This window comes from Pogoniulus pusillus, chromosome 31, assembly GCF_015220805.1.
Source record: "Pogoniulus pusillus isolate bPogPus1 chromosome 31, bPogPus1.pri, whole genome shotgun sequence".
Classification (NCBI taxonomy): Eukaryota; Metazoa; Chordata; class Aves; order Piciformes; family Lybiidae; genus Pogoniulus; species Pogoniulus pusillus.
Genome location: NC_087294.1, coordinates 487,312 through 509,749, shown reverse-complemented (window position 1 = coordinate 509,749; position 22,438 = coordinate 487,312). Strand labels below are relative to the sequence as shown.

At 44.4% G+C, this 22,438-nt stretch overlaps 1 protein-coding gene across 9 annotated transcripts in view; it reads right to left on the bottom strand.

Moving 5' to 3' along the window:
- The window catches only part of PLEKHG1 (pleckstrin homology and RhoGEF domain containing G1), a 149,734-nt gene continuing 127,296 nt past the window's right edge, over window positions 1–22,438 (bottom strand). For all 9 annotated transcript variants that reach the window (XM_064169385.1, XM_064169387.1, XM_064169389.1 and 6 more), the window contains 11 exons: window positions 20,817–20,999; window positions 20,632–20,727; window positions 20,432–20,518; window positions 18,184–18,217; window positions 16,492–16,587; window positions 15,291–15,329; window positions 14,812–14,834; window positions 13,761–13,979; window positions 6,973–7,089; window positions 3,911–5,585; window positions 1–3,189 (listed from right to left, as the gene is read on the bottom strand). In XM_064169385.1, coding sequence (XP_064025455.1) covers window positions 2,087–3,189; window positions 3,911–5,585; window positions 6,973–7,089; window positions 13,761–13,979; window positions 14,812–14,834; window positions 15,291–15,329; window positions 16,492–16,587; window positions 18,184–18,217; window positions 20,432–20,518; window positions 20,632–20,727; window positions 20,817–20,999 — 3,672 coding nt within the window. In that variant the 3' untranslated portion in view covers window positions 1–2,086. The remainder of the gene's footprint in view (window positions 3,190–3,910; window positions 5,586–6,972; window positions 7,090–13,760; window positions 13,980–14,811; window positions 14,835–15,290; window positions 15,330–16,491; window positions 16,588–18,183; window positions 18,218–20,431; window positions 20,519–20,631; window positions 20,728–20,816; window positions 21,000–22,438) is intronic.

Here is a 22,438-nt window from a genome sequence, read left to right as displayed (position 1 = left end):
TTTTGGATACGCAACGTTTATTAAAAATAGTATGAAATGGGCTCTGGAGAAGTCACACACTAATACAAGTCCCTTTTCTCTGGTTGGCTTTGTTTGCCCCCCTCCCTCCCAACTCCACTGGCTGCGTGAGATGCGAGTGACACAGCATCCTCCTAGCCGCTTAGCTCTAGGCGCGCCGGGGAAGCACAGGTTTAACGTCTATCCATATTTACAATACTTTACAAGCTATATTAAATAAATACGGGCTCTGCTACACAAGAGGGTCTTATATATGTACAACAGTATTTCTCACTCAAATTTTACCAAACATGGGTCTCATCACAGTGGATGTAACAAATATCCCTGTGGTACAAGCCAGTAAGTACCATAACCAACCAGCCCCCTAAACAATTCCCAGCCTCTGCAAGATACAGGTGGTAAATAATCTTATCCATTCTAACAAATTCAAGTTCTTATGTCTTAGTCTACAAGTATCTAGCTGTCCACTGACAGCTTCAGGTTTTCCTCATGATAACCAATGTAGTAGAACAGTTGGCCGTTCTGGAAGTACAACATTCTGTAGCTGAGGGGAGTGATGCATAGTTAGTAAAAACAGTGTTTCAATGAAAATCCCATTCATTGGTATGTTTAGTTTGATACTGGCTTTATCCAGGTAATCTGAAAAAAAAAAGCACCAAAAAAGCACATGATGATTAGTGTAGATGTGTTTAGCTTTTCCCCTCAGGTACAACGTTTTCAAGTAACAGAATCCAAAGCTGTGCAATGAAGATGATGAAGGGGTGTACATATGCATTGTATTGGAAAGCCTATTCTTATCCTAAATGGAAGCATTTGCTCTATACAATACCTGCAAAAGAATGGAATGTACTCTTACTTTTTAAGCTACTTTTATTGTGCATAAATTGGATTAGAGCCAGCCCTGGCCAGTTTAGAAAATACATAGTTCATCTCTCTCTGCCAGGAATGGTCATTTGCTGCTGTGGGAGATTCATACATTTCCTGGGAAAGGCAGCATGTCACTCAGCAGGCAGTAATGCTGAGCCACACTATGGGTCAAATATGCCCCAACATTAATATCTCACCCAAACATCTGACCAAGCCTTATTCTTTCCTGGGAATAGCTGACTTTGGGACTTAAACAAATGTCCTGCAGGCCATTAAGTATAAAATACAGTTACTTTGCAGACTCCAACACAGATGCTTCCAACTGCTGGACTCTGAGTGATAAGATACTCAAATTTTGCACCAACACAACCATCACCAGAGGTACCAAACCCAGTCTAGCTGTCTTCAGAAGTGGTGGATCTCCCCTCCTACTGCCCAAAATACTCCCCAGGTATGGACTGCATAACATCCACAGGTTCACACAGAAAGCCAGTGCTGCCCCTACTCTACCTCCTATGCAGTGACAGAAAGTAGAAGAGGCCTCAGACATGGATCTCTCAGTCTGACATCCCTCACAAGCAGTAGGGCTAGATTTTGTTTAAAATGTAAGGAACCTGTCCTAAAGTAATGTGGCATACACACTGGCCCCACGTTTGGAATCTGTTTGATGAAAAGTAACATGCAAAAAGTGTGTGCAGTGGTACACGTAGCATGTTGGTGTAATGACCAGAACCCTGCCCATAGATCTGCACCATCACAGGAGCAGCTGTTTAGCTAAACGCCCCCATATGTAACCAGAGTAATCACATGAGTATTTTGGATGCAGAACACTGGTCACCAACTTGGAAGTCCAAATACTAAGGTTTCCACATGGTAAAATGGTTTAAGAATCAAATGGCACCACAATTGGATCGATGGTACAAAACAAAGGATGTCACACCTAATAAGTGAAGAGATGCAAAGGTTAGACAGAAGATGCAAAGTCAACCTGCATTAAGGAGCAAGATCTCAGACAGTGTGCACATGGCCTTTTCCACTTCCAGCATTCCAAACCATTTGAAAGAAGATTTCACAGCTATTTACAATGTTACTGTAACACAATGCCCAACTGTGTAATAACATGGAATACACGGTGCCAGTAGTGATTGTCCTAGCATATACTGGCCCAAGAGGGCAGTACAGCTAGAAATTACTGGAAGCATCAAGCAAAGCTGCTTGAACTGAGACACTGAAACTTTTCCCTTAGAGACTGCACAATATTCTGTTGATTAGGAGATGGTACTCTCCACAGGTAGTCATTCAGTTTATCCGAATCACTGTATGCAGTCAGATATGGGGTAAGAGCCTGTTTGCTGCTGGTGGACTTTACAGGAGTACAAGAGACAGTTTTGCTGCAGAGCATTCCAGAAGGAGCAGGGTCTGCATTACACGGTTTAGGATCTGGCTTCCTTGTTTGGTTTTGAGAAGTCTCCAAGTCAGACCCCTCATCTTCAGACTTAATTTCAACATAGTCATCATCATCCCCTTCTCCATCTTCAGTATCTTTGAAATTCGAAAAATAGTTCTGCGTGGCCATCTGTGCTTTCAGAGCAGAGGCCCTGCTTACTTTCAGGACCTTTTGAGAATCCTGCAGAGTGACATCTGAACAGTTTTCAGGGATCTGCATTCTCATATCAGGCTCTGTACATCCTGGAGCAATACCTGGCTTTTGAAGCGTGCTGAATTGGAAGTTCCTATTTGAATGGAGCTTTCTCTTGTCCGTTTCATTAGGATATACAATCGATTCTCCAGACCTGTTGACCACAATTGAGGAAGACGACTGTGACCTGCTGTATGCCTGTGGTTTTGCATTGCTTACTCTTCTCCCAAGGGAGTTATAGATGTGGTCTTGATGTAAATTTTCTTTGTTCGGCTGGCTTATAATGGCACTCCACCTCTGCGCTGGGACGTGCAAACGGTTGGAAATCTGAAGGGAAGGCACTGAGCCAGCTGATGGCAACTGTCTTGAATTGCTTCTTATACCACCTTCTGTACAGGAGCTCTTGGACTTTGGGTCTTGGGATTCAGACCACAGAGAGAAGTCCGCCAGTTCACCATTACTGTACGTAGAATTCATAAGCCAATCCTCTGCTCTTGAGCATTCACTGGCTGATTTGGAAAAGTGAGGAGATGCAGCCACAGGTGTGGAAAACCTTCCAGCTGATGGCTCCTGAGGAGTGGCCCAGGCTTCTTTTTGTACCTTAGGTGTACTTTCTCTGAAGACAATTTGGTCATAAAGCTGAGAATATTCAGCTATTCTGGCACCTAGGAAGGAGAGAGAATTAACTTAGCAGCAGCAAACATCAAACGAGCCGTCTGAAAATGAGAAGATTTCAAAATGCTTTGTATTGACCAAGAGAAAAGTTTACAGCTTTGTCAATATCTTCAACAAAACAACACAAAACAATGGAGGCTGGAAAAGCCATGCATTGTGCTGCATTTCAATACACTGCATCAAGAAAAAGAATATCTTGTGACAATCAACAGTAACGCAGGTCTCAATGTAACCGTTCCAAAAAGACACCACTTGTTATATGTTGAAATGGAAACAAAAGTCTGAAAATTGCCTGGTGAATAAGATATCTGTGGGCTTTTGTAAATATCACAAGGCAGCCAGAATGGCATTCCAGTGCATGGCATCCACTGGCTCCATGTCTCTAATTTGTCTCACTTGACTATGGACAAAAATAGGTCCGAAGCTGTTGCACGTACTTGACTGGCATGATTTTTATTTGCAGCCTCAGCTGAACTGATCGTTCCTGATGCTACCCTGCTATTTCTTCCCAGTTTCATCCAACAATGGCAAAAACAGAGATGCAAAAGACTACTCATGTTGGAAGAAATCTCATTTCAGTGGTAACACAGAAAATACAACACTGATACTCAGCTAACCAAGTGGGGAAAACTCATCATCTTCCAGGTCAATACATGAATATCACTGAAACTTATTAAAGAAATATATAGTATAGAAATATTTTTAACATACCAATAGCAGGACCCCCTTGTTTCTTCTCCTCTAGAATAGCAGCAAGATCTTTGTGTTTCAGTTTCTGTTGTCTGTTAGCTGGCTGTTCCTGCTCTGGACTTTTCACTTTCAAAAGCTGATTAGCCTTCTTAATTTTCTGACTGTATTGCCTTGCCATCATAAAAACTCTGTTCTTTGTTTTATCCACAACAGCCAAGTCATTTTCTATGCCCTCTGCATGTGCATTGGACAGAACACTATTGGCAGGTTCGTATGGGCTATCTACAAAAGGCATCTCGCAAGAGAAGGAAGATCTGTTTAGACCCATAAAAGAGTTCTCCTTGCATGGTGTATTGTCTTCAAGCCTGGGATTAGCCTCACTTATGGTGGCAGCCCTGGGCTTCAGAGTATTCAGGAATACAGGAGTTTCTGGCAGAGAGAGAGTAGACAGTGAGTACTCTACATCTTTACTCAGTTCAGGTGTACTACCAGCATGCAGCCTATCCTGCATATCATCTTTACAAACAGGAAAGGCTGCAAGGAGACGGTCTCTTGTCTTTTCCTCATTCTTCTTGATGTAGTTCTCCAAGTCATTCCATATCTCATCAACTTCCTCTGAGAGTTTATCTGCTGCAGACTTATGGGACAGTGAATCTGAGTTGGAGGAGCTATCTACTAGGCTCAAATTGTCATTGCCAGTGGGAACACGATGGTAAGGACTTTCATCTTCACTGAATTGGAGACTCTCTTCAGAAACAAACTGTTGTAGATTATCACAGCATGCAAAGTTCTTTTCTAGGCCCAGAAAACTTCTCCTTTTAGAGCATTTTAAGGAATCACACTTAAAATTCAATAATGGCATTTCTGGAAGCACTATGGTGTCATAGATACTATCTTCAATGATTCTGAGCTCATCCAAACTCGAAGTAGGTGCTTCTCTGCTGAGTAGTATCTCTTCCCTGCTAGCACAGATGGAGGCCCTGTTTTGATTTGCTGTCCTCTTTTGTGAGGATGAATCTAAGCTGCTTTTGTTTTCAGCCTCATAGAGGGAATCTCTAGCAGATCTTTGGGGACCACGGTCTGTCTCCTCGCTTTTTGCCAGACCCATCAGCTTTAAGTCTTCATAGCTTATATTATCATAAACATGTTCAATATCATCAATGGTTAGCTCTTCTGAAGACTCGGGGTACGTATTCATGTCACTGACCTCTGCTCTCTTGGCGTCCCTTCGGAGCCTGTGCTCCCCTGTTTTGCGCCTTGTGCTGGCTGGACAGGTGTTACTCTCACCAGCACTGCTGGCCCGCCTAACAATTCTGTGATGAGTGGGGCTGGAAATCTCGTCCTGGTGCATTACTCCCAAGTGCCAGCTGCACGGACGCCCAGAAGAACCCCTCCTTTCTCCACCCACAGCTGAACTAGTGTTGGGTGTAGAACCTGATGGTACAAACATCTGGTAATCATCTTCGTCGTCTTCATTCTCGTGAGGCGCGTGCCGGCTGGGAAAAAGTGCTTGCCTAATCTGATGGTCAGTCCAGATGTTTCTGACAGAGGTACTCCTCCCCAGGAGATTCATGATCAGCGAGTTGCTCTGGGGTGTGCTGAATTGTCTCAGCAACGGTGGCTGTCTAGCTGTGCAGGAGAATGGAAGATTGGTACTCAGCTGGGTTGACTCTTCATCTGAAGGGTCCTTGGAGCTCTGTGGAAGTTTGAAATACACAGTTAACATTAACCTGTCCCCTGCAATAACACAGCAATTCCTTCCACTCACAGAACTGTCATAGCACCAGCACATGCTACAGCATGGAGTCAGGTGGACATGGGCAAGGGGAGAAGACTCCTTACTAGAGAGCCAGGGAGCCAAAGTACAGTGCCAGGCTACTTTGCCTTTTAATCCTTACCATGACTTAAGTGTCACTTTTGGCATTATATATCATCCTGATTCAAATACAAGACACTGGCTCATGCTCAGGCATGAGTAATTAAAGGCAAATTTGTTTGGCAGAAGTTAGATCAAACCTTTTATGCTAACTCTGCAGTTTCACAGTTGGATTAAGCTAATCAGACTCTGGATTTGTGCCAAAGTTTTCTTCTCCTCCCTTTCCCTTTGCCTACAATCCTAGCAGAAAGGTATGTTATGCTCTCTAGCATATGTCACTGAAAGTTTAATTTGTTTTTTAGAATAAGTTTTCATCCAGCTCAGTTAGCAAATCCAATTTAGAGCAAGGCCACATGCCTGCCAATGCTAACATGAAGGATATTATAGATGTTCCCAGCCAGAAGTTGGGAAAAAGAGGGAAACATAATTCCTTTTGGCTTAAGCCTGTGTTGATTTGGTTGGTTAGTTGTATTTGTGGTTTGTTTTTTAACTCACCCCCAAAAGAATACTCTTAAGTCATGGAACGATATAATGGTTTGGGTTGGAAGGAACCTTTAAGATCATCTAGTTCCAACAACCCTGCCATGGGCAAGAACACCTTTTCCTCTAGAACAAGGTGCTCGAGGCCCCACCCAGACTGTCTCTGAAGACTTTCAGGGTTGGAGCCTCTACAGCTTCTCAGCGCAACATGTTCCAGTGCCTTGCCACCCTCATGGGAAAGAATTTCTCTGTCTAGTCTAAATCTAGCTTCTTTCAGTTTGAAGCCATTACCCTGTGCATCTTGCCACTATATGCCTTTGTAAAGAGCTTGTCTTCAGCTGCCCTGTAGACCCCCTTCAAATACTTAAAGGCTGACATAAAGTCTCACTTGAGCTTCCTCTTCTCCAGGCTGAACAACCCATATCTCAGCCTGTCTTCACAGCAGAGGCGCCCCAGCCCTCTGTTCCTCTTTGTGGCCCTTCTGTGGACCCACTCTAACAGTTTCATGTCCCTCCTGTGCTGGGGACTCCAGAGTTGGATATGGTATTCCAGGCAGGATCTCAAAAGAGTGTAATAGAGAGGGAGAATCACCTCCTTTGACCGGCTGGCTGAGGTCAGCATATTCATCATACAGAGGAACGTTTCAGTTATATGAATATTAATGCATGATTTAAGCAGAAGATGTCTCTATGATGCACAGCAAAACAGAAGTCAAATAATTACATACCTGTGCATCACACTTGGTGAGATTAACACTTCTCCGTTTTTCAACATTCTCAGCAGCTTGACTATTAAGTCTTTTTCTTCCCCCTTTTGATTTCTGCAGTGAGTTTTGCTGCACTCCCTGCAATTAAAAAAGAAAAAAAAAAAAAGGTCACAATGGAGAGGTAATAAAATCTACTTTTTTGGGGGGTAGAGTTTTTTTCAGAAAAATTCCTAACAGCTACAGGATGTCAGGCATCCACAAAATGCTCCTGAGTAGCCAGGTTGGAAGAGACCTCCAAGCTCATCCAGTCCAACCTAGCACCCAGCCCTAGCCACTCAACCAGACCATGGCACTAAGTGCCCCAGCCAGGCTTTGCTTGAACATCTCCAGGGATGGTGACTCCACCACCTCCCTGGGCAGCCCATTCCAATGCCAATCACTCTCTCTGTGAAGAACTTCCTCCTCACATCCAGCCTAGACTTCCCCCAGCACAACTTGAGACTGTGTCCCCTTGTTCTGTTGCTGGTTGCCTGGGAGAAGAGACCAACCCCACCTGGCTACAGCCTCCCTTCAGGTAGTTGTAGACAGCAATGAGCTCTGCCCTGAGCCTCCTCTTCTCTAGGCACTGCCACAAGAAAGACTCAGAGCCTAGAAAGCTTTATTTATGATAATCAAACAAATTGTATCAATCCATACAACTTGTCAAAAGAGTTTGAAAGCAGAATTTGAGGGCTTAACCTTGCAGCTGGAGTTATAACAGAAGACAGTGATCACACAAAAAATCAGCTTTCAGAGATTTCTTTTGTTTTAAAAGGGGGAAGAAATAGCCTCACTTTCACTCATAGTCTTGAAAGCCAGAAAGAGATCTCAACTGAAAAATACACTGTCATCCAACCTCTGAGAAAAAATCAAGCAACCAACACAACACCCTCCCCCTCCACCACAACCCACCAGAGAAGCCTGAACCCAAACTAACAAACAGATGGTCCAGAAGTTCTGTGCTGGACAGTGCGGAAATTAACTCAGGGTGAAGGGCACATGTGGTGGGAACACAGAGAATCTGAGATTGTGGTCATAAGTAGGATTAAAGACTATGCTACTATTGTACATTTTTGTAGTGATGCACTTAGTCATATCAGGAAGACAGAGAATTGCAACACAGTGCACTACACTGATATGATATACAATTTTATCAAACATTTACACTGCAAATAGTGCAATTTTGAAGAGGAGATGCAAGGTAAGACTCAAAAGGAATTTCAATAATAGATTTTGGATAACTTACAAAATAAATGGACCCCATAAGGGTATGACTATCTTAATATAGCCACATTTCAAAACCAGAATTCCAGTCTTTCAGAAGTACTACACATGTGTGGAAACAAGCAGATGTGGGGAAAATATCACCAGTGCAGTAGATACAGATAAAGATTCTGATTTTCAAAAACCCTACTCACAACTTCTCATATTAAAGTCCACATGTTCCTAGCTACTGCCAGCATCTCTCAAGATACAGCATATCACACATGGCAGCACCAGAGTCCTAACTTAATAGCCAAGTCCTTGTTTGGAGACCTGAAGACGCTGTTGTGGGGGAATTCTCCCGCAGCAGGATGTGAGCTGGTAAACATGAGAACTCGTGCTGGGAAGTGTCCTTGAGCTGGAAGCTGAGCTGTGGACAGTGAGCAACCCACGCACACCTGCAGGGAGCTGAGCCTGCCGGCCCCCTGGGACAGACACCGCAGGTTGTTTTGACACAGGGCAACCTATCTGCACCTTGCACATGACTCTGAGCCAATCTGTACTGTCCACTTGTGCCAGTCCCAAACTGATTGTACACACCTTCTCTGAGCACTATTTCATTTGATGACCTGGACGAGGGGATTGAGTCCAGCATCAGTAAGTTTGCAGATGACACCAAGCTAGGAGCAGGTGTTGATCTGTTGGAAGGTAGGAGAGCCCTGCAGAGGGACCTGGCCAGGCTGGATGGGTGGGCAGAGGCCAATGGGATGAGATTTAACAAGGCCAAGTGCAGGGTTCTGCACTTTGGCCACAACAACCCCAAGCAGTGCTACAGGCTGGGGACTGAGTGGCTGAGAGCAGCCAGGAGGAAAGGGACCTGGGGGTACTGATAGATAGTAAGCTAAAGATGAGCCAGCAGTGTGCCCAGGTGGCCAAGAGAGCCAATGGCATCCTGGCCTGCATCAGGAGCAGTGTGACCAGCAGGACAAGGGAGGTTATTCTTCCCCTGTACTCAGCACTGCTCAGGCCACCCCTTGAGTACTGTGTCCAGTTCTGGGCCCCTCAATTCAAGAGAGATGTTGAGGTGCTGGAACATGTCCAGAGAAGGGCAACAAAGCTGCTGAGGAGCCTGGAACACAAACCCTATGAGGAGAGGTTGAGGGAGCTGGGGGTGTCCAGCCTGGAGAAGAGGAGGCTCAGGGGTGATCTTATTACTGTCTACAACTACCTGAAGGGACATTGTAGCCAGGTGGGGGGTGGCCTCTTCTCCCAGGCAACCAGCAACAGAACAAGGGGACACAGTCTCAAGTTGTGCCAGGGTAGGTTGATTCTATGATTCTATGATTCAGACGCTGCACTGCCCTAATAAAGTGTACTGCTGCATAGCAAGCTGCCGAGTCGACTCATCAGTACCCCGATCTCGCCTCTGACAGCCTCCTGCCTCCGACCCACCGTCTCTGCATGTGGCTTAAAAATGTTTGTTTCACTGTATCAGCTGGAGAAGGAAGGAATGGTCAGTTGTGTGCAACAGGTAAAAGCAGTAGCTTTATTTCAGAACTAGGCTTGAGATCTGCAAAGGACCAAGTAAAATCTCTTTCAAGTAACAAGGGTTTCTTCCTTTGTATACAGGGTAGTTTTACATCTCCTCTGTTAAAATGCAAGAGAACATTCTGTGAGATCTAAATAAAAATATTTCTAAGGAGCCTCCTGCCTCCTTCCTGGTTTACAGATTTCAATATCTCTTTTATCCTCCCAAGGAAGCAGCACCGGCTGGGAGGGCAACTGAGACAAATCATTTACCCCCTCGCATCAGAACGAGTACCCAGAAGAAAAAGAGGAGGGTAATTGTTATTGGTGACTCCCTTCTGCAGGGAACAGAGGGCCCCATATGCCGGCCAGATCCCTTCCACAGGGAGCTCTGCTGCCTCCCTGGGGCCCGGGTCAGGGATGGTACCAGGAGGCTGCCTACTGTAGTGCAGCCCTCTGATTACTATCCCTTATTAGTTATACAGGCAGGGAATGATGAGATTAATAACAGAGGGCTAAAAGCTATCAAAAGGGACTTTAAGACACTGGGGAAAGCAGTTGAGGGAGCAGGGGCACAGGTAATCTTTTCATCTATACCCTTAGTCACAGGCTGGAATACAGAGAAGAATAGGAAAGCATATTTGATGAACAAGTGGCTCAGAGGTTGGTGCATCCAACATAACTTTGGATTCTTTGATCTTGGGGAACTTCATCTTGCCACAGGTCTGCAATCAGCAGATGGGACACAACTATCACAGAAGGGGAGAAGGACCCTGGCACATAAGCTGGCTGGGCTTGTTGAGAGGGCTTTAAACTAGAATGGAAGGGGGAGGGGGTTAAACATGACAGCACTAGAGATAAATCAAAGGGAATTGAGGATGGTAGGCTAGAGCTAGGAGTAAAAGCAGCAGCCCAGCTGAAGTGCATGTACACTACTGCACGCAGTATGGGTAACAAACAAGAGGAGCTGGAAGCTCTGGTGCTGGAGGAAAACTATGATATTGTTGCAATCACTGAAACGTGGTGGGATGGCTCACATGATTGGTGTGCTGTAATCAATGGCTACAGACTCTTCAGGAGAGACAGGCAAGGGAGAAAGGGCGGGGGAGTGGCTCTGTATATTAGGAATGCTCTGGATGTCATGGAGGTAGAAATCTAAGATGTTCAAGTTGAGTCATTATGGGTGAGACTTAAGGCGAAGGCCAACAAGGCTGATATCCTGGTTGGAGTCTGTTACAGACCACCCAACCAGGAAGAAGAGGTTGATTTATTACTCTTTAAGCAACTGGAGGCTGCCTCAAGATCACCTGCCCTTGTTCTGGTGGGCGACATTAACCTAGCAGACATCTGCTGGGACTTAAACACTGCAGAGAAGAAGCAGTCTAGAAGGTTTCTGCAATGTGTGGAAGACAACTTCTTATCCCAGCTGTTATGTGAGCCTGCCAGGGGGGCAGCCCTGCTTGACCTGCTGCTCACAAATAGAGAGGGGCTGGTAGGGGATGTGGTGGTTGGAGGCTGCCTGGGGTCCAGTGACCATGAAATTACAGAGTGTTCAATACATGGAGAAACCAGGAGGGGCATCAACAGAACCTCCACACTGGACGGCCCAAGGGCAGACTGCAGCCTATTTAAGGAACTAATTCAGAAAGTTCCTTGGGAAATAGCCCTTAGAAACAAAGGGGTCCAGGAAGGTTGGACCTACTTCAAGAGAGAACTCCTGCAGGCACAGGAGCAGCTGTGCCACTGTGCCATTGAGCTGGCAGAGGAGCCGACGAGGGAGGCAGCCAGGCTGGATGGGCAGGGAGCTGCTGAAGGAATTAAAGATTAAAAAGAGAGTGTATCACCTTTGGAAAAGAGGGGAGGTGTCCCAGGAGAAGTTCAAGGAAGTTGCTAGGTCTTGTAGAGGAAAAATTAGAGAGGCAAAAGCCCACTTGGAGCTCAGGCTGGCCACGGCTGCCAAGGAAAATAAAAAGTGTTTCTTTAAATATCTGAATGGCAGAGAAGGGCCAAGGACAACCTCCAGTTCTTGTTAGATAGAGAGGGGAACATAGTGACAAAGGATGAGGAAAAGGCAGAGGTGCTTAACACCTTCTTTGCCTCAATCTTCACTAGTGGGACAGGTTGTCTCCAGCACAGCTGGACTCCTGAAGTGGTGGATGGAGTCAGGGACCAGTACAGTTCCCCTCTAATCCATGAGGAAGCAGTAAGGGACCTGCTGCGTCATTTGGATCCTCACAAGTCCATGGGAGCGGATGGGATCCACCCTAGGGTGCTGAGAGAGCTGGCAGCTGAGCTGGCCAAGCCACTCTCCATCATTTATCAGCAGTCCTGGCTCACTGGAGAGGTCCCTGAAGACTGGAAGCTGCCAATGTGATACCCATTCACAAGAAGGGTTGTAAGGAGGAGCCAGAAAACTACAGACCTGTGAGCCTGACCTCAGTGCCAGGCAAGGTCATGGAACAGGTCATCTTGGGTGCCATCACACAGCACCTACAGGATGGCCAAGGGATCAGGCCCAGCCAGCATGGGTTTAGGAAGGACAGGTCCTGCCTCACCAACCTGATCTCCTTTTATGATCAGGTTCCTGCCTGGTGCATGTGGGGCAGGCTGTGGATGGAGTCTACCTGGACTTCAGCAAAGCCTTTGACACTGTCTGCCACAAGAAGCTCCTAGCCAAGCTGGCAGCTCATGGTTTGGACAGATTCACTCTGTGCTGGATCAAGAACTGGCTGGATGGCAGAGCCCAGAGAGTGGTGGTGAATGGTGCCACATCCAGTTGGCAGCTGTCACTAGTGGTGTTCCCCAAGGATCAGTGCTGGGCCCAGTCCTGTTCAATATCTTTATTGATGACCTGGACGAGGGCATTGAGTCCAGCATCAGTAAGTTTGCAGATGACACCAAGCTAGGAGCAGGTGTTGATCTGTTGGAAGGTAGGAGAGCCCTGCAGAGGGACCTGGCCAGGCTGGATGGGTGGGCAGAGGCCAATGGGATGAGATTTAACAAGGCCAAGTGCACGGTTCTGCACTTTGGCCACAATAATCCCAAGCAGTGCTATAGGCTGGGGACTGAGTGGCTGGAGAGCAGCCAGGAGGAAAGGGACCTGGGGGTACTGATAGATAGTAAGCTAAAGATGAGCCAGCAGTGTGCCCAGGTGGCCAAGAGAGCCAATGGCATCCTGGCCTGCATCAGGAGCAGTGTGGCCAGCAGGACAAGGGAGGTTATTCTTCCCCTGTACTCAGCACTGGTCAGGCCACACCTTGAGTACTGTGTCCAGTTCTGGGCCCCTCAATTCAAGAGAGATGTTGAGGTGCTGGAACATGTCCAGAGAAGGGCAACAAAGCTGGTGAAAGGCCTGGAACACAAACCCTATGAGGAAAGGCTGAGGGAGCTGGGGGTGTCCAGCCTGGAGAAGAGGCTCAGGGGTGACCTCATTGCTGTCTACAACTACCTGAAGGGACATTGTAGCCAGGTGGGGGGTGGCCTCTTCTCCCAGGCAACCAGCAACAGAACAAGGGGACACAGTCTCAAGTTGTGCCAGGGTAGGTTGATTCTATGATTCTATGATTCAGACGCTGCACTGCCCTAATAAAGTGTACTGCTGCATAGCAAGCTGCCGAGTCGACTCATCAGTACCCCGATCTCGCCTCTGACAGCCTCCTGCCTCCGACCCACCGTCTCTGCATGTGGCCTAAAAATGTTTGTTTCACTGTATCAGCTGGAGAAGGAAGGAATAGTCAGTTGTGTGCAACAGGTAAAAGCAGTAGCTTTATTTCAGAACTAGGCTTGAGATCTGCAAAGGACCAAGTAAAATCTCTCTCAAGTAACAAGGGTTTCTTCCTTTGTATACAGGGTAGTTTTACATCTCCTCTGTTAAAATGCAAGAGAACATTCTGTGAGATCTAAATAAAAATATTTCTAAGGAGCCTCCTGCCTCCTTCCTGGTTTACAGATTTCAATATCTCTTTTATCCTCCCAAAGAAAAACGGATTTTATTTCTTCCCTTCTTATGCGTTTTTTATTTCCCTTCTTTTCTTTCTTACCTGTTCAGACTCTGCCTCATCATCAGCATCAATCTGTTCTGTAGCAGAAGTCCGAAGAGTTTCATCCTGATCACCACTGTAGGCTGGGTCGATGGACTCTTGAAACTGGCTTTCCAACCCACTGGGCTCCAGTGGAGCTCTTCTCCTAGAATTCAGCAAAGCTTCCTTTGATCCGAGTTTGGTGGCTTGAGATAACAGGGCTCCTTCGATACTGATCCGCTTAACAGAAACACCACAAAGCTTTGATTAGCAGTTTGCAGAGATGCTGTATTTCAGTGAGACACTGCTTTACTTACAGACAGTTTTTCAGCTACATTCAGTTAGCTGCACTAGAATAACACTCATAAAGAAATGAGTAGAATAATCAGTGCTTTTCCACAGAATGTTTAGAAGTAAAAATATATACGTTAAAAAAAAAAACCTCAGTCATGGGATTCAGTATTATGGCATCCCAATGAGGTCATATTTCATGTACCCTCTTTGTTGTTAATCTTCTAAAAGCCACCACTTTAAATTCCTCCCCCAATAAAACCCTAGGATCTGAAACTCAACGTGAGACTTTCAGACTGCTCTGGGATCTTCATTACAAATTCTCACAGAAAATAGAAACATTAGAAATGCTCATTTCCATCCGCTCAAGCTGTCCTCTGCTCGGTTTGGGTACACACTGATAAATAGATCAAGGTAAAATGAAACTTTCTGACCTTATTTAAAAAATGCAAGGACAGTACCCCTCAAACAACAAACACTATCTTTGTAGACAGCACTTCTGCAGTTAGAGTGGCGTTTTTAAGTACTGTATAGCATTGGGAATTGATTGTATTGTATTATAAACCAAATGGATCAGTCGGGTTTTCTTTATTTGATATTCCTGACATTGTTAGCTGTATTTCTGCTGTTTTCATTCCAGTAATGGTATCAGAGATGCTAAACAACATTTATAGTTTTGTTGCCATTCCCCAAGCCAATAGAACTACAATGCTGTGGATTCTGCAGGAAATACTGTGCTCTAAGTCATGTGTTAAAAGAAGAAATATGAGAAATCGCTTACCTTCTGCATATCTGGGCTTAAGTCTGAAAAAAAGAAATGTATGCTTCACCATAACTGAACTATCGAATTGGTGCCAGTCTATGCCCATTTTAATGCTACGCTGATATCACCATTATGAATTCCCAAAAGGACATTAGATGCAGCTGCAACTGAGACAACAGACTACAGGGTCTCTGAGAAAACAGAAACTGCATGAGTTTTACCACAGTTCTACCTGAGGTCCTGACTTGCCAACATGAATATGATAAGAGCAACCACTCACAATGACCAAGACTCACTAGGATGTTTACAGGACCAAAATCCCAGTGTGGAAAAGCAGACATTAGATGTAAGCATTAACATGCTGATTTCTTTGCACACCTCCACCTCTCCTCTGCCTAACCTATTTAGGGGAAGTTATAGGAGAAGAACATCTATCTTCCTTTGTTCTACAAAATATAGAACCACAGGGTCAACAGACAGTAGTCAAATTAACTTACCACTTGACTTCAAAACTTTATGGACTCTAGATGAGGGTTCTGAAAGAGATAACAAAGTTTTTAAGCACTTCAGCACCCACAGAAAGTTCTTGACCAACTTTTTGTAAAAGAGGTATCAAAGTTTAAGCTTCTGAGACTGTGCAAGGGAGACAGGGTTTAATTTCTTCACCACTGAATTTTCTCATTAAGAAAGTATTTGATGACATGTCAAACCTACAGCTACCCAAAGATCATCCATGTTTCTCAATGCAATAGCAGTTGTCCTCCATACAAGAAGCCCCATGTAATTTTTTATCTCATGATAAGACTTCTCCTTTCAAAAAACATGGTCACCTCTATCATTGCTCTGTGTTGTAGGCATTTTCACATCAGAAATATGTATAAGATACCAACAACTTAGCAGGGCTTTAAAATTTTAAGTAGATGAATGTTACATGGGAGACCACTTGCCCAGTATTTTATACTACTCCTTTTACTAGCAAAGCAGCACCAAAGCAATTCTTCACCTCAGAAACAAAGGAAGATGCTTGATTGTTTTTCAGACACAAATGCTACTGTATGATAAATCATGACATCAATGAGCCCTTTTAGGTCATTCCCAATACACAGTGTTACAGACTCCAAATTGGAAAGGCACAAGTAGCTGAAGAGGGGGACACAATAACTACAACATAATCAGACGGCTATGCAGACATTTGTATTGACCTCAAGAGGAAGCTAAATTATGGATGTATGTTTGAGCTAGGAGAAAAAAAAAACATCCACAGTCAACACTGCCACTTCTCAAATCACTACTACTCGTGAGGCAGACATTACACTAAGATAGTAATCATGTTTTCAAATAACAAGTCTCTTATGATCAGCATGGAGCTATCTCTGAGCCAGTAATTACTGGAGAAGGGGGAGGAGAGAAATGTCAGATCTCCATAATATGTCTGTGTCATTTCATATGCATTCTTTCATTCGTTAGAAAGTCCCCACTGTTCTTTATGTATCCACCACTAGGAAGGTCTATCCACAAAATTACATGCAAACAGTGGGTTAAGAAAATAAATCACACAATAAATGGTTAATAAAATGCTCCACCCGTAGGTGAGAGATACTGTGCCATGCTAAATGTGCATGGAGTGCAAGTTAAAGATCAATTCTATATGCCCAGCTTCGTCCAACCCTAAAGAGCCCTTTTGTCATTTTGATTCACCTGATTTCCTTCTCACTCTGTGAGGAGTAGTGCCTTCTTTAGGCTGGTACGACGATTTCGTTTCTCCCTCAGGGCTATAGTGGAAGCCTGGGTGATCTGTGGAATAACCAGAGGCAAAAGGAATAAGGGAGTGACAAGGGTGTCCCTTCATGTGCCTCAGTAGCGCGCTTCAGAGGTGGTGCCACCATTCCCTTACGACTGATATGGTGGCACATCAGATAAATGTATGCATTCAGAGAATCACAGAATCAACCAGGTTGGAAAAGACCTTTGAGATCATCGAGTCTAACCTATCACCTTCTAATTAACTAAAGCTAAGTGCCTCATCCAGCCTCCTCTTAAACACCTCCAGGGATGGTGACTCCACCGCCTCCCCGGGCAGTCCATTCCAATGCCAGTCATTCTTTCTGTGAAGAACTTCTTCCTAGCATCCAGCCTAAACCTGCCCTGGTGCAGCTTGAGACTGTGTCCTCCTGTTCTGTCCCTGGGTGCCTGGGAGAAGAGACCAACCCCCACGTGGCTACAGCCTTCCTTCGGGTAGTTGTAGACAGCAAGAAGGTCTCCTCTGAGCCTCCTCTTCTGCAGGCTGAACAACCCCAGTTCCATCAGCCTCTCCTCACAGGCCTTGTGCTCCAGCCCACTCACCAGCCTTGTTACCCTACTCTGGACATGTTCAAGCACCTTGACATCTTTTTTAAATGGAGGGGCCCAAAACTGACACAGTACTCAAGGCATGGCCTAACCAGTGCTGAGTACAGGAGCAAAAGGACTTCACTGGTCCTGCTGGCCACAGCATTCCTGACACAGGCCAGGATGCCGCTGGCCTTTGAAGGAACACAAGATACACTGCTGGTAACCCCCCAGGCCCGGGATCATTTTGTCCATACAGCTGTGCGTCGCTTCTGGAGGCTAACCCTGTAACATATATCCCCTGGCATTGTGTTCCTTTGCCAGTTTCTCAGTCAGAGCTTCCATGACCAATTCTCTACAACTACACAAATAAGTAACAAGCCTGCTTTGCTCCCAGACATCCTCAGCACTTATACAGTAGGACAGTTCTCATTTCCCTACACATCTAGGAGTCACTGGCAACATGAAGAACTAAGGCAGCTTGCACTAGCAAAGGCAGCAAGCAGAAGATGCAAGAGCAGGGATTGTGAAGATAGGACTGCAATCAGAGCACAGACAGCAGCATCATGTGAACTTTCTAACTCTGGCTCCTGGGACATACAGAGGTAAGCTCCTCAGACACAAGCACAAGCCTTGCTGTCATTCAGCAGCAGGTTTGCCATCAAAAAGACGTCATAACACTGCTACATACTTCTTCAATCTGCATTCATTTATTGTCAGACCTTCAGTGGGTACTAGCCAGGAGGAGTTTACGCTGCAACACAGGAAAGATCAAACATTTAGCACAGAGTAAGCAAAAGAGAGTGGCTAGTGTTTACATAAGGGCTTATCTGCCTCTTATTTGCTCATCACCAGATATAACTTGCTGGTGGCAGATCAGTCAGCCCAATGCCTACAGAGCTTCACAGGATCTGCATCCAGTTTTGTTTTTTCCAGCAAAGTTATTATCAAAGAACATAACCCTGGCCTCCATACACCTCAGCTGAAATCAACAGTTACAACCACACTTTTGAAGATGGTTTTATTGACTTTTCAATAAAAGGTGGAGAAGAACCAACTTACGTATGGCATCCATTTCTAGAATTGCCTGCTTGGCCTGAAAATAATAACAGATCAAAAAATTAAACTTGAAGCAAAAGGATAAACCACATTGCATACTGCAGACAGTAGGGTCAGCTTATACATGGGAAAAAAAAGTAGTTTCAAGAATTGAGCTAATAAATATGGCTAGCAGCATTATTTTTGTTCTTTCTGTGTGCACTGGATATGGTATGTATGTAAAGGAGAATTTTCCTGGCAGGATCTCATCAGAGCTTATCCTCAGGTCTTCACTCAGAAACCTGTTGTTCACTGCAGCCAGTGCCTCACATGTCCACCTCCTTTCTGGCCGAACAAGGGGAGGAATACACACCTACAGCACCCACTGGTGTAAGGAATATCTGGAGAACAGAGGAACAGCACATCTGTCTGTAAAACCTACTTTGGATTCAGAGATAGGGGCTGTGCTGTGCTGAGATCGTGCTGTATATGCTGGCTCTCCTCCACGGAGAGTCAAGCCCCATTAGTCACTGATATATGTCTCCATATATGCTGGGATTAGCACAAACCTGGCCCCAGTATCCAAGATTTATTTTTTGATTCGCAGAACATTTCCTCCCTAAAAACCAAATAGATTAACTCCATTACTGTTTCCCAAGTCTGGAACTGTCACGGCAGAAAACAGCTCCTCGAACTTGAGGAACAGCTATTACAAACACATTTAAAAAGAATCATTTAGTGTCAATAAGATTGAACCACAATAAAAAAGTCTCATGAGTGCTTAAAATTTATCATGGTTTTTAATTCCAGAAAGAACTGTGACATTTTATCAAGCACATCAGGATAATAAGTAAGCAAATAAGCTCAAGTCAAAGATCCCATTTAACCAGCTTGCCCTTCTGCAGTTGGGTAATTTTCCACCAGGTGTCATATGTGGACTTCAAGCAAATCCTTCCAAGGCTGAGCAGAGAGATCTCGCAATTCTCAACTACCATTAAAAAAACCAGCCTGGAAGATTTATTCGGTTAGGCTTCTCTTTTCTCAGGTGGCATTGCAATTGTGCTTACAATGGATTTTTTTCCACAGATTAAAAAAAAGGGGGGGAGGGGGGAACAAAAAAACCTTAGGAAGTTAAGAAAAAATCTTGATATAAAAGCTGAAATAATTCTGTAGTGCTTTGTTTTTACAAGCTAATAAAGTGCAATGAGCATTTACATTGCAAGTATGGATTCCAGCATAAACATTTTACCTTCCATAAGCTCTGTCAGCAAAAAGAGAATCAATGACAGCGCTTGCTAGGGCTTTTTTTACGTAATTATATATTCATTGGACTCTTGAAAATGAGAGTTAGTGCAGCACTGTGTACATCAGTCACTGGCAACCTTTTTTAGCTGTTTACATCATAAACTCAGGGGGAAAAAAGTCAGGAAAACTGACCACTAACAAACAAACCAACAAATGAAACAAACAAACAAACAAACAAACACAAAGAAACAAAACCACAAAACCAATGCCAAAGAAAAAAAAAAGACAGTAGATTCAGTGAAAAAAAGAACTAGGGAAAAAGTCCTGTTTGCACATGAGTTAGCAGCTGTTGTATCACAAGAGTTCACTAGAGGTACCACCCTTTGAGACGCAGTGTGTCATGCTGGGAAATAGCACAGGTTGCTCTGGGGCTGGTTTTCATAAACAGAAGGACTAAGTTTTCCTACTTCAAGACATTGCAGCTATGAGTACGATGTCAATGCCTCTTTTTTTTTTTTCCTGCCATAAAGCTTGCTATCTCACCAAAAAGGGCCTAGATGTCCCAGCTAAGGATGGGGGGGTGTATTTGCAAAGTGAAGTGTGCACTTCCAGTGGTTTCAGTGCTATGATATGCAACCAAGAAAGATTAAAGTTAGCTTAGTAATGTCTACACATGCTTCAATTAGTGCCACCTCAGTGTTGTGCTGACAGGCAGTATCCAGCTAAGGTATGCTCTCACAGTCAAGCTTTCTGATGCTGCATCTGTTACTCATGTCTTAGTGGACAAATCCTAATATGGACAGCAATGCTGCTAAGCCAGTTAAATTCTTCTACTCTTATACCAAGCCCAGTAGATGTTTATTGTGGAATTTTAACATCAATTTGGAGGAGCTTTCAAAAGACATAAGGAAACATGTTAATAAACCTCCTGGAATCTAAACTTTCTCCAAATTGCAGCTGACATGACTGCTTTGCATTAGCACACATATCTAGGGGTACTTGGTGATTTTTTAAAAAGGCCTTTTACCTTGGCAGGAATTTTAGCAGGATGATTTTCTAGAATTAACCTCTTCAAATGAAGAATCCAGATGCGTTTTTCTTGCTGTGATTTTGCCTGATAAAACATTGCAACATCGTGAGAAAATGCAGTACTGGGCTGTGTCTGCATAGGAAGAGCATACGGTCATCGGCCAGGTTACCCAGCAGGCAGGGAGGTTTCTGTCATACCTGCACAGTGTGCTGCATCTTGGGATTTTTGTAGTGGAAGATGCTAAAGCTAAGTGGTTCCTTTGGTATTACTTCAACAAGCATCAGATTCCCACACTGTAACAAAGACAGGAAACAATGTGAATCATGAAGAAGCTTTGGGGAGATGCAGAGATGGTGCATTTTCCATCTGCTCTCTGACTTACCAGTATGTGAGCTTTGTACACAAACGTTTCGTCTCTCTTTTTTGTAATCAGCAGCAGCTTGTCAAAGAGGAACAACGTGCGCTCATTTTTGGCTCGCTGAATGCGGAATGTTCCCTCTAACACCAGCTCCCCGTAACTCGTGAGGTCTGGCCCTTTCCAGTTAGTGAGCAAACTCTGTATCTCCTGCAAGAGAGCAAAGAACATCCAACACTGGTTTCAGAGATATTGACTCCAGTAACCTGTTAAGGTCATTATCACTTTCCTGTATGGAGTTCAACGGCCAAGATTGGAAAGTCACCACACACTAGTACTGACATTGCTGGGTTATGGGAAACATCCCAGCCTGGGGCTTGGAAGCCTATTGCAAAGCCTACAATAAAACAAGCTCTCCTGAGTACTGGTTACTGCCTCTATGTGGACCTAACAGAGAGTCCTGAGCTCCCTGGGGCAGTCTGTACTGAAAGACCACAACCTCATACCCCCAGACTTGCAGAGACAGAAAACGGTCTGCAACTGAGTTACTCGTATCTCTTGTGCCATCCACGCCCATAAGAGTCTTCTCTTAACATTTCCCTTTCACCCTGGGTATCCTCCTGAAGTTGTGAGGTCCCTCCCTGAACGAAACGTTAATGCCATGGCTGTGTCCTGTAGACTCACAGACACTTCCGTGAGGGGTTAAGATTGAAGAGCTGCTTCTAGAAAGGCTAAAGGATCAGACATAATTAGGTCAACTGATCATTCAAAGATACAAATATGTGTACTTTTAATGATCTGCACACATATAATAGGTATTCCTCATGTTATTTATTAATTTTAAAAGGGGGGGAGGGGCTGGAGAAAGATCTAAGATCTTCATGAGGCTGTGTCACTCAGCTGTGGCTGTTCCTGTTTCCTTTAGTCACTTGGTTTTTTTTCTGCCAGTGGCAGTGATATGGGAGTGAAGCATGGGACAGCAAATTCTAAAAGCAGACTGAACTTTAGCTAGGAAAATCTTTAAAAACATCCATCAGACTTTACAACTGCCAGCATTAACAAAGCAGGCTGGTCTCCCTAGGACACTACACTTCAACACAGCATCCTGCTAGAAAACAACTCCGTTGATTTGAAGGACAAGTGCAGCCTAGAGCACGCACAGGAGGAAAATCCCAAAGCAGCACACTTTGAGTTATATGCAAGACTGTTATTAAAAAAAAATAACACAACAAATAAAAAAAGTTGCATGCTGTCAGAACTCTGCAGGAACTTGTAAGAAAAGCAAGGTACAGCACAGACTTTCTGCCAGCACTGAGGGAGACTGCAGGAACTCCTGTCACAGCACTTGCAGCATTACAGGTTGAGTGGCAGTGCAAAGACCCACAGAATACTTGTTCATATGGATAAAGAAATTGATTGGGTTTTTTTCAGAGGGTAACTATGAATGCAAACATTTTCTACAAACTCATAACTTCTCAGATGAGCATAATTTTTTTTTTTACAATGCTTTTTTTCCATTGAAAACTCCAAGCCAAACCAAATCCAAACCCCATTTTTTTACAAACCCATTTAACTTTATTACCAAATCTTGCTGGCTGTCACTACTTAGATTTATAGCAAACTATCGCTGAAAGTGCTTAGCATGCATT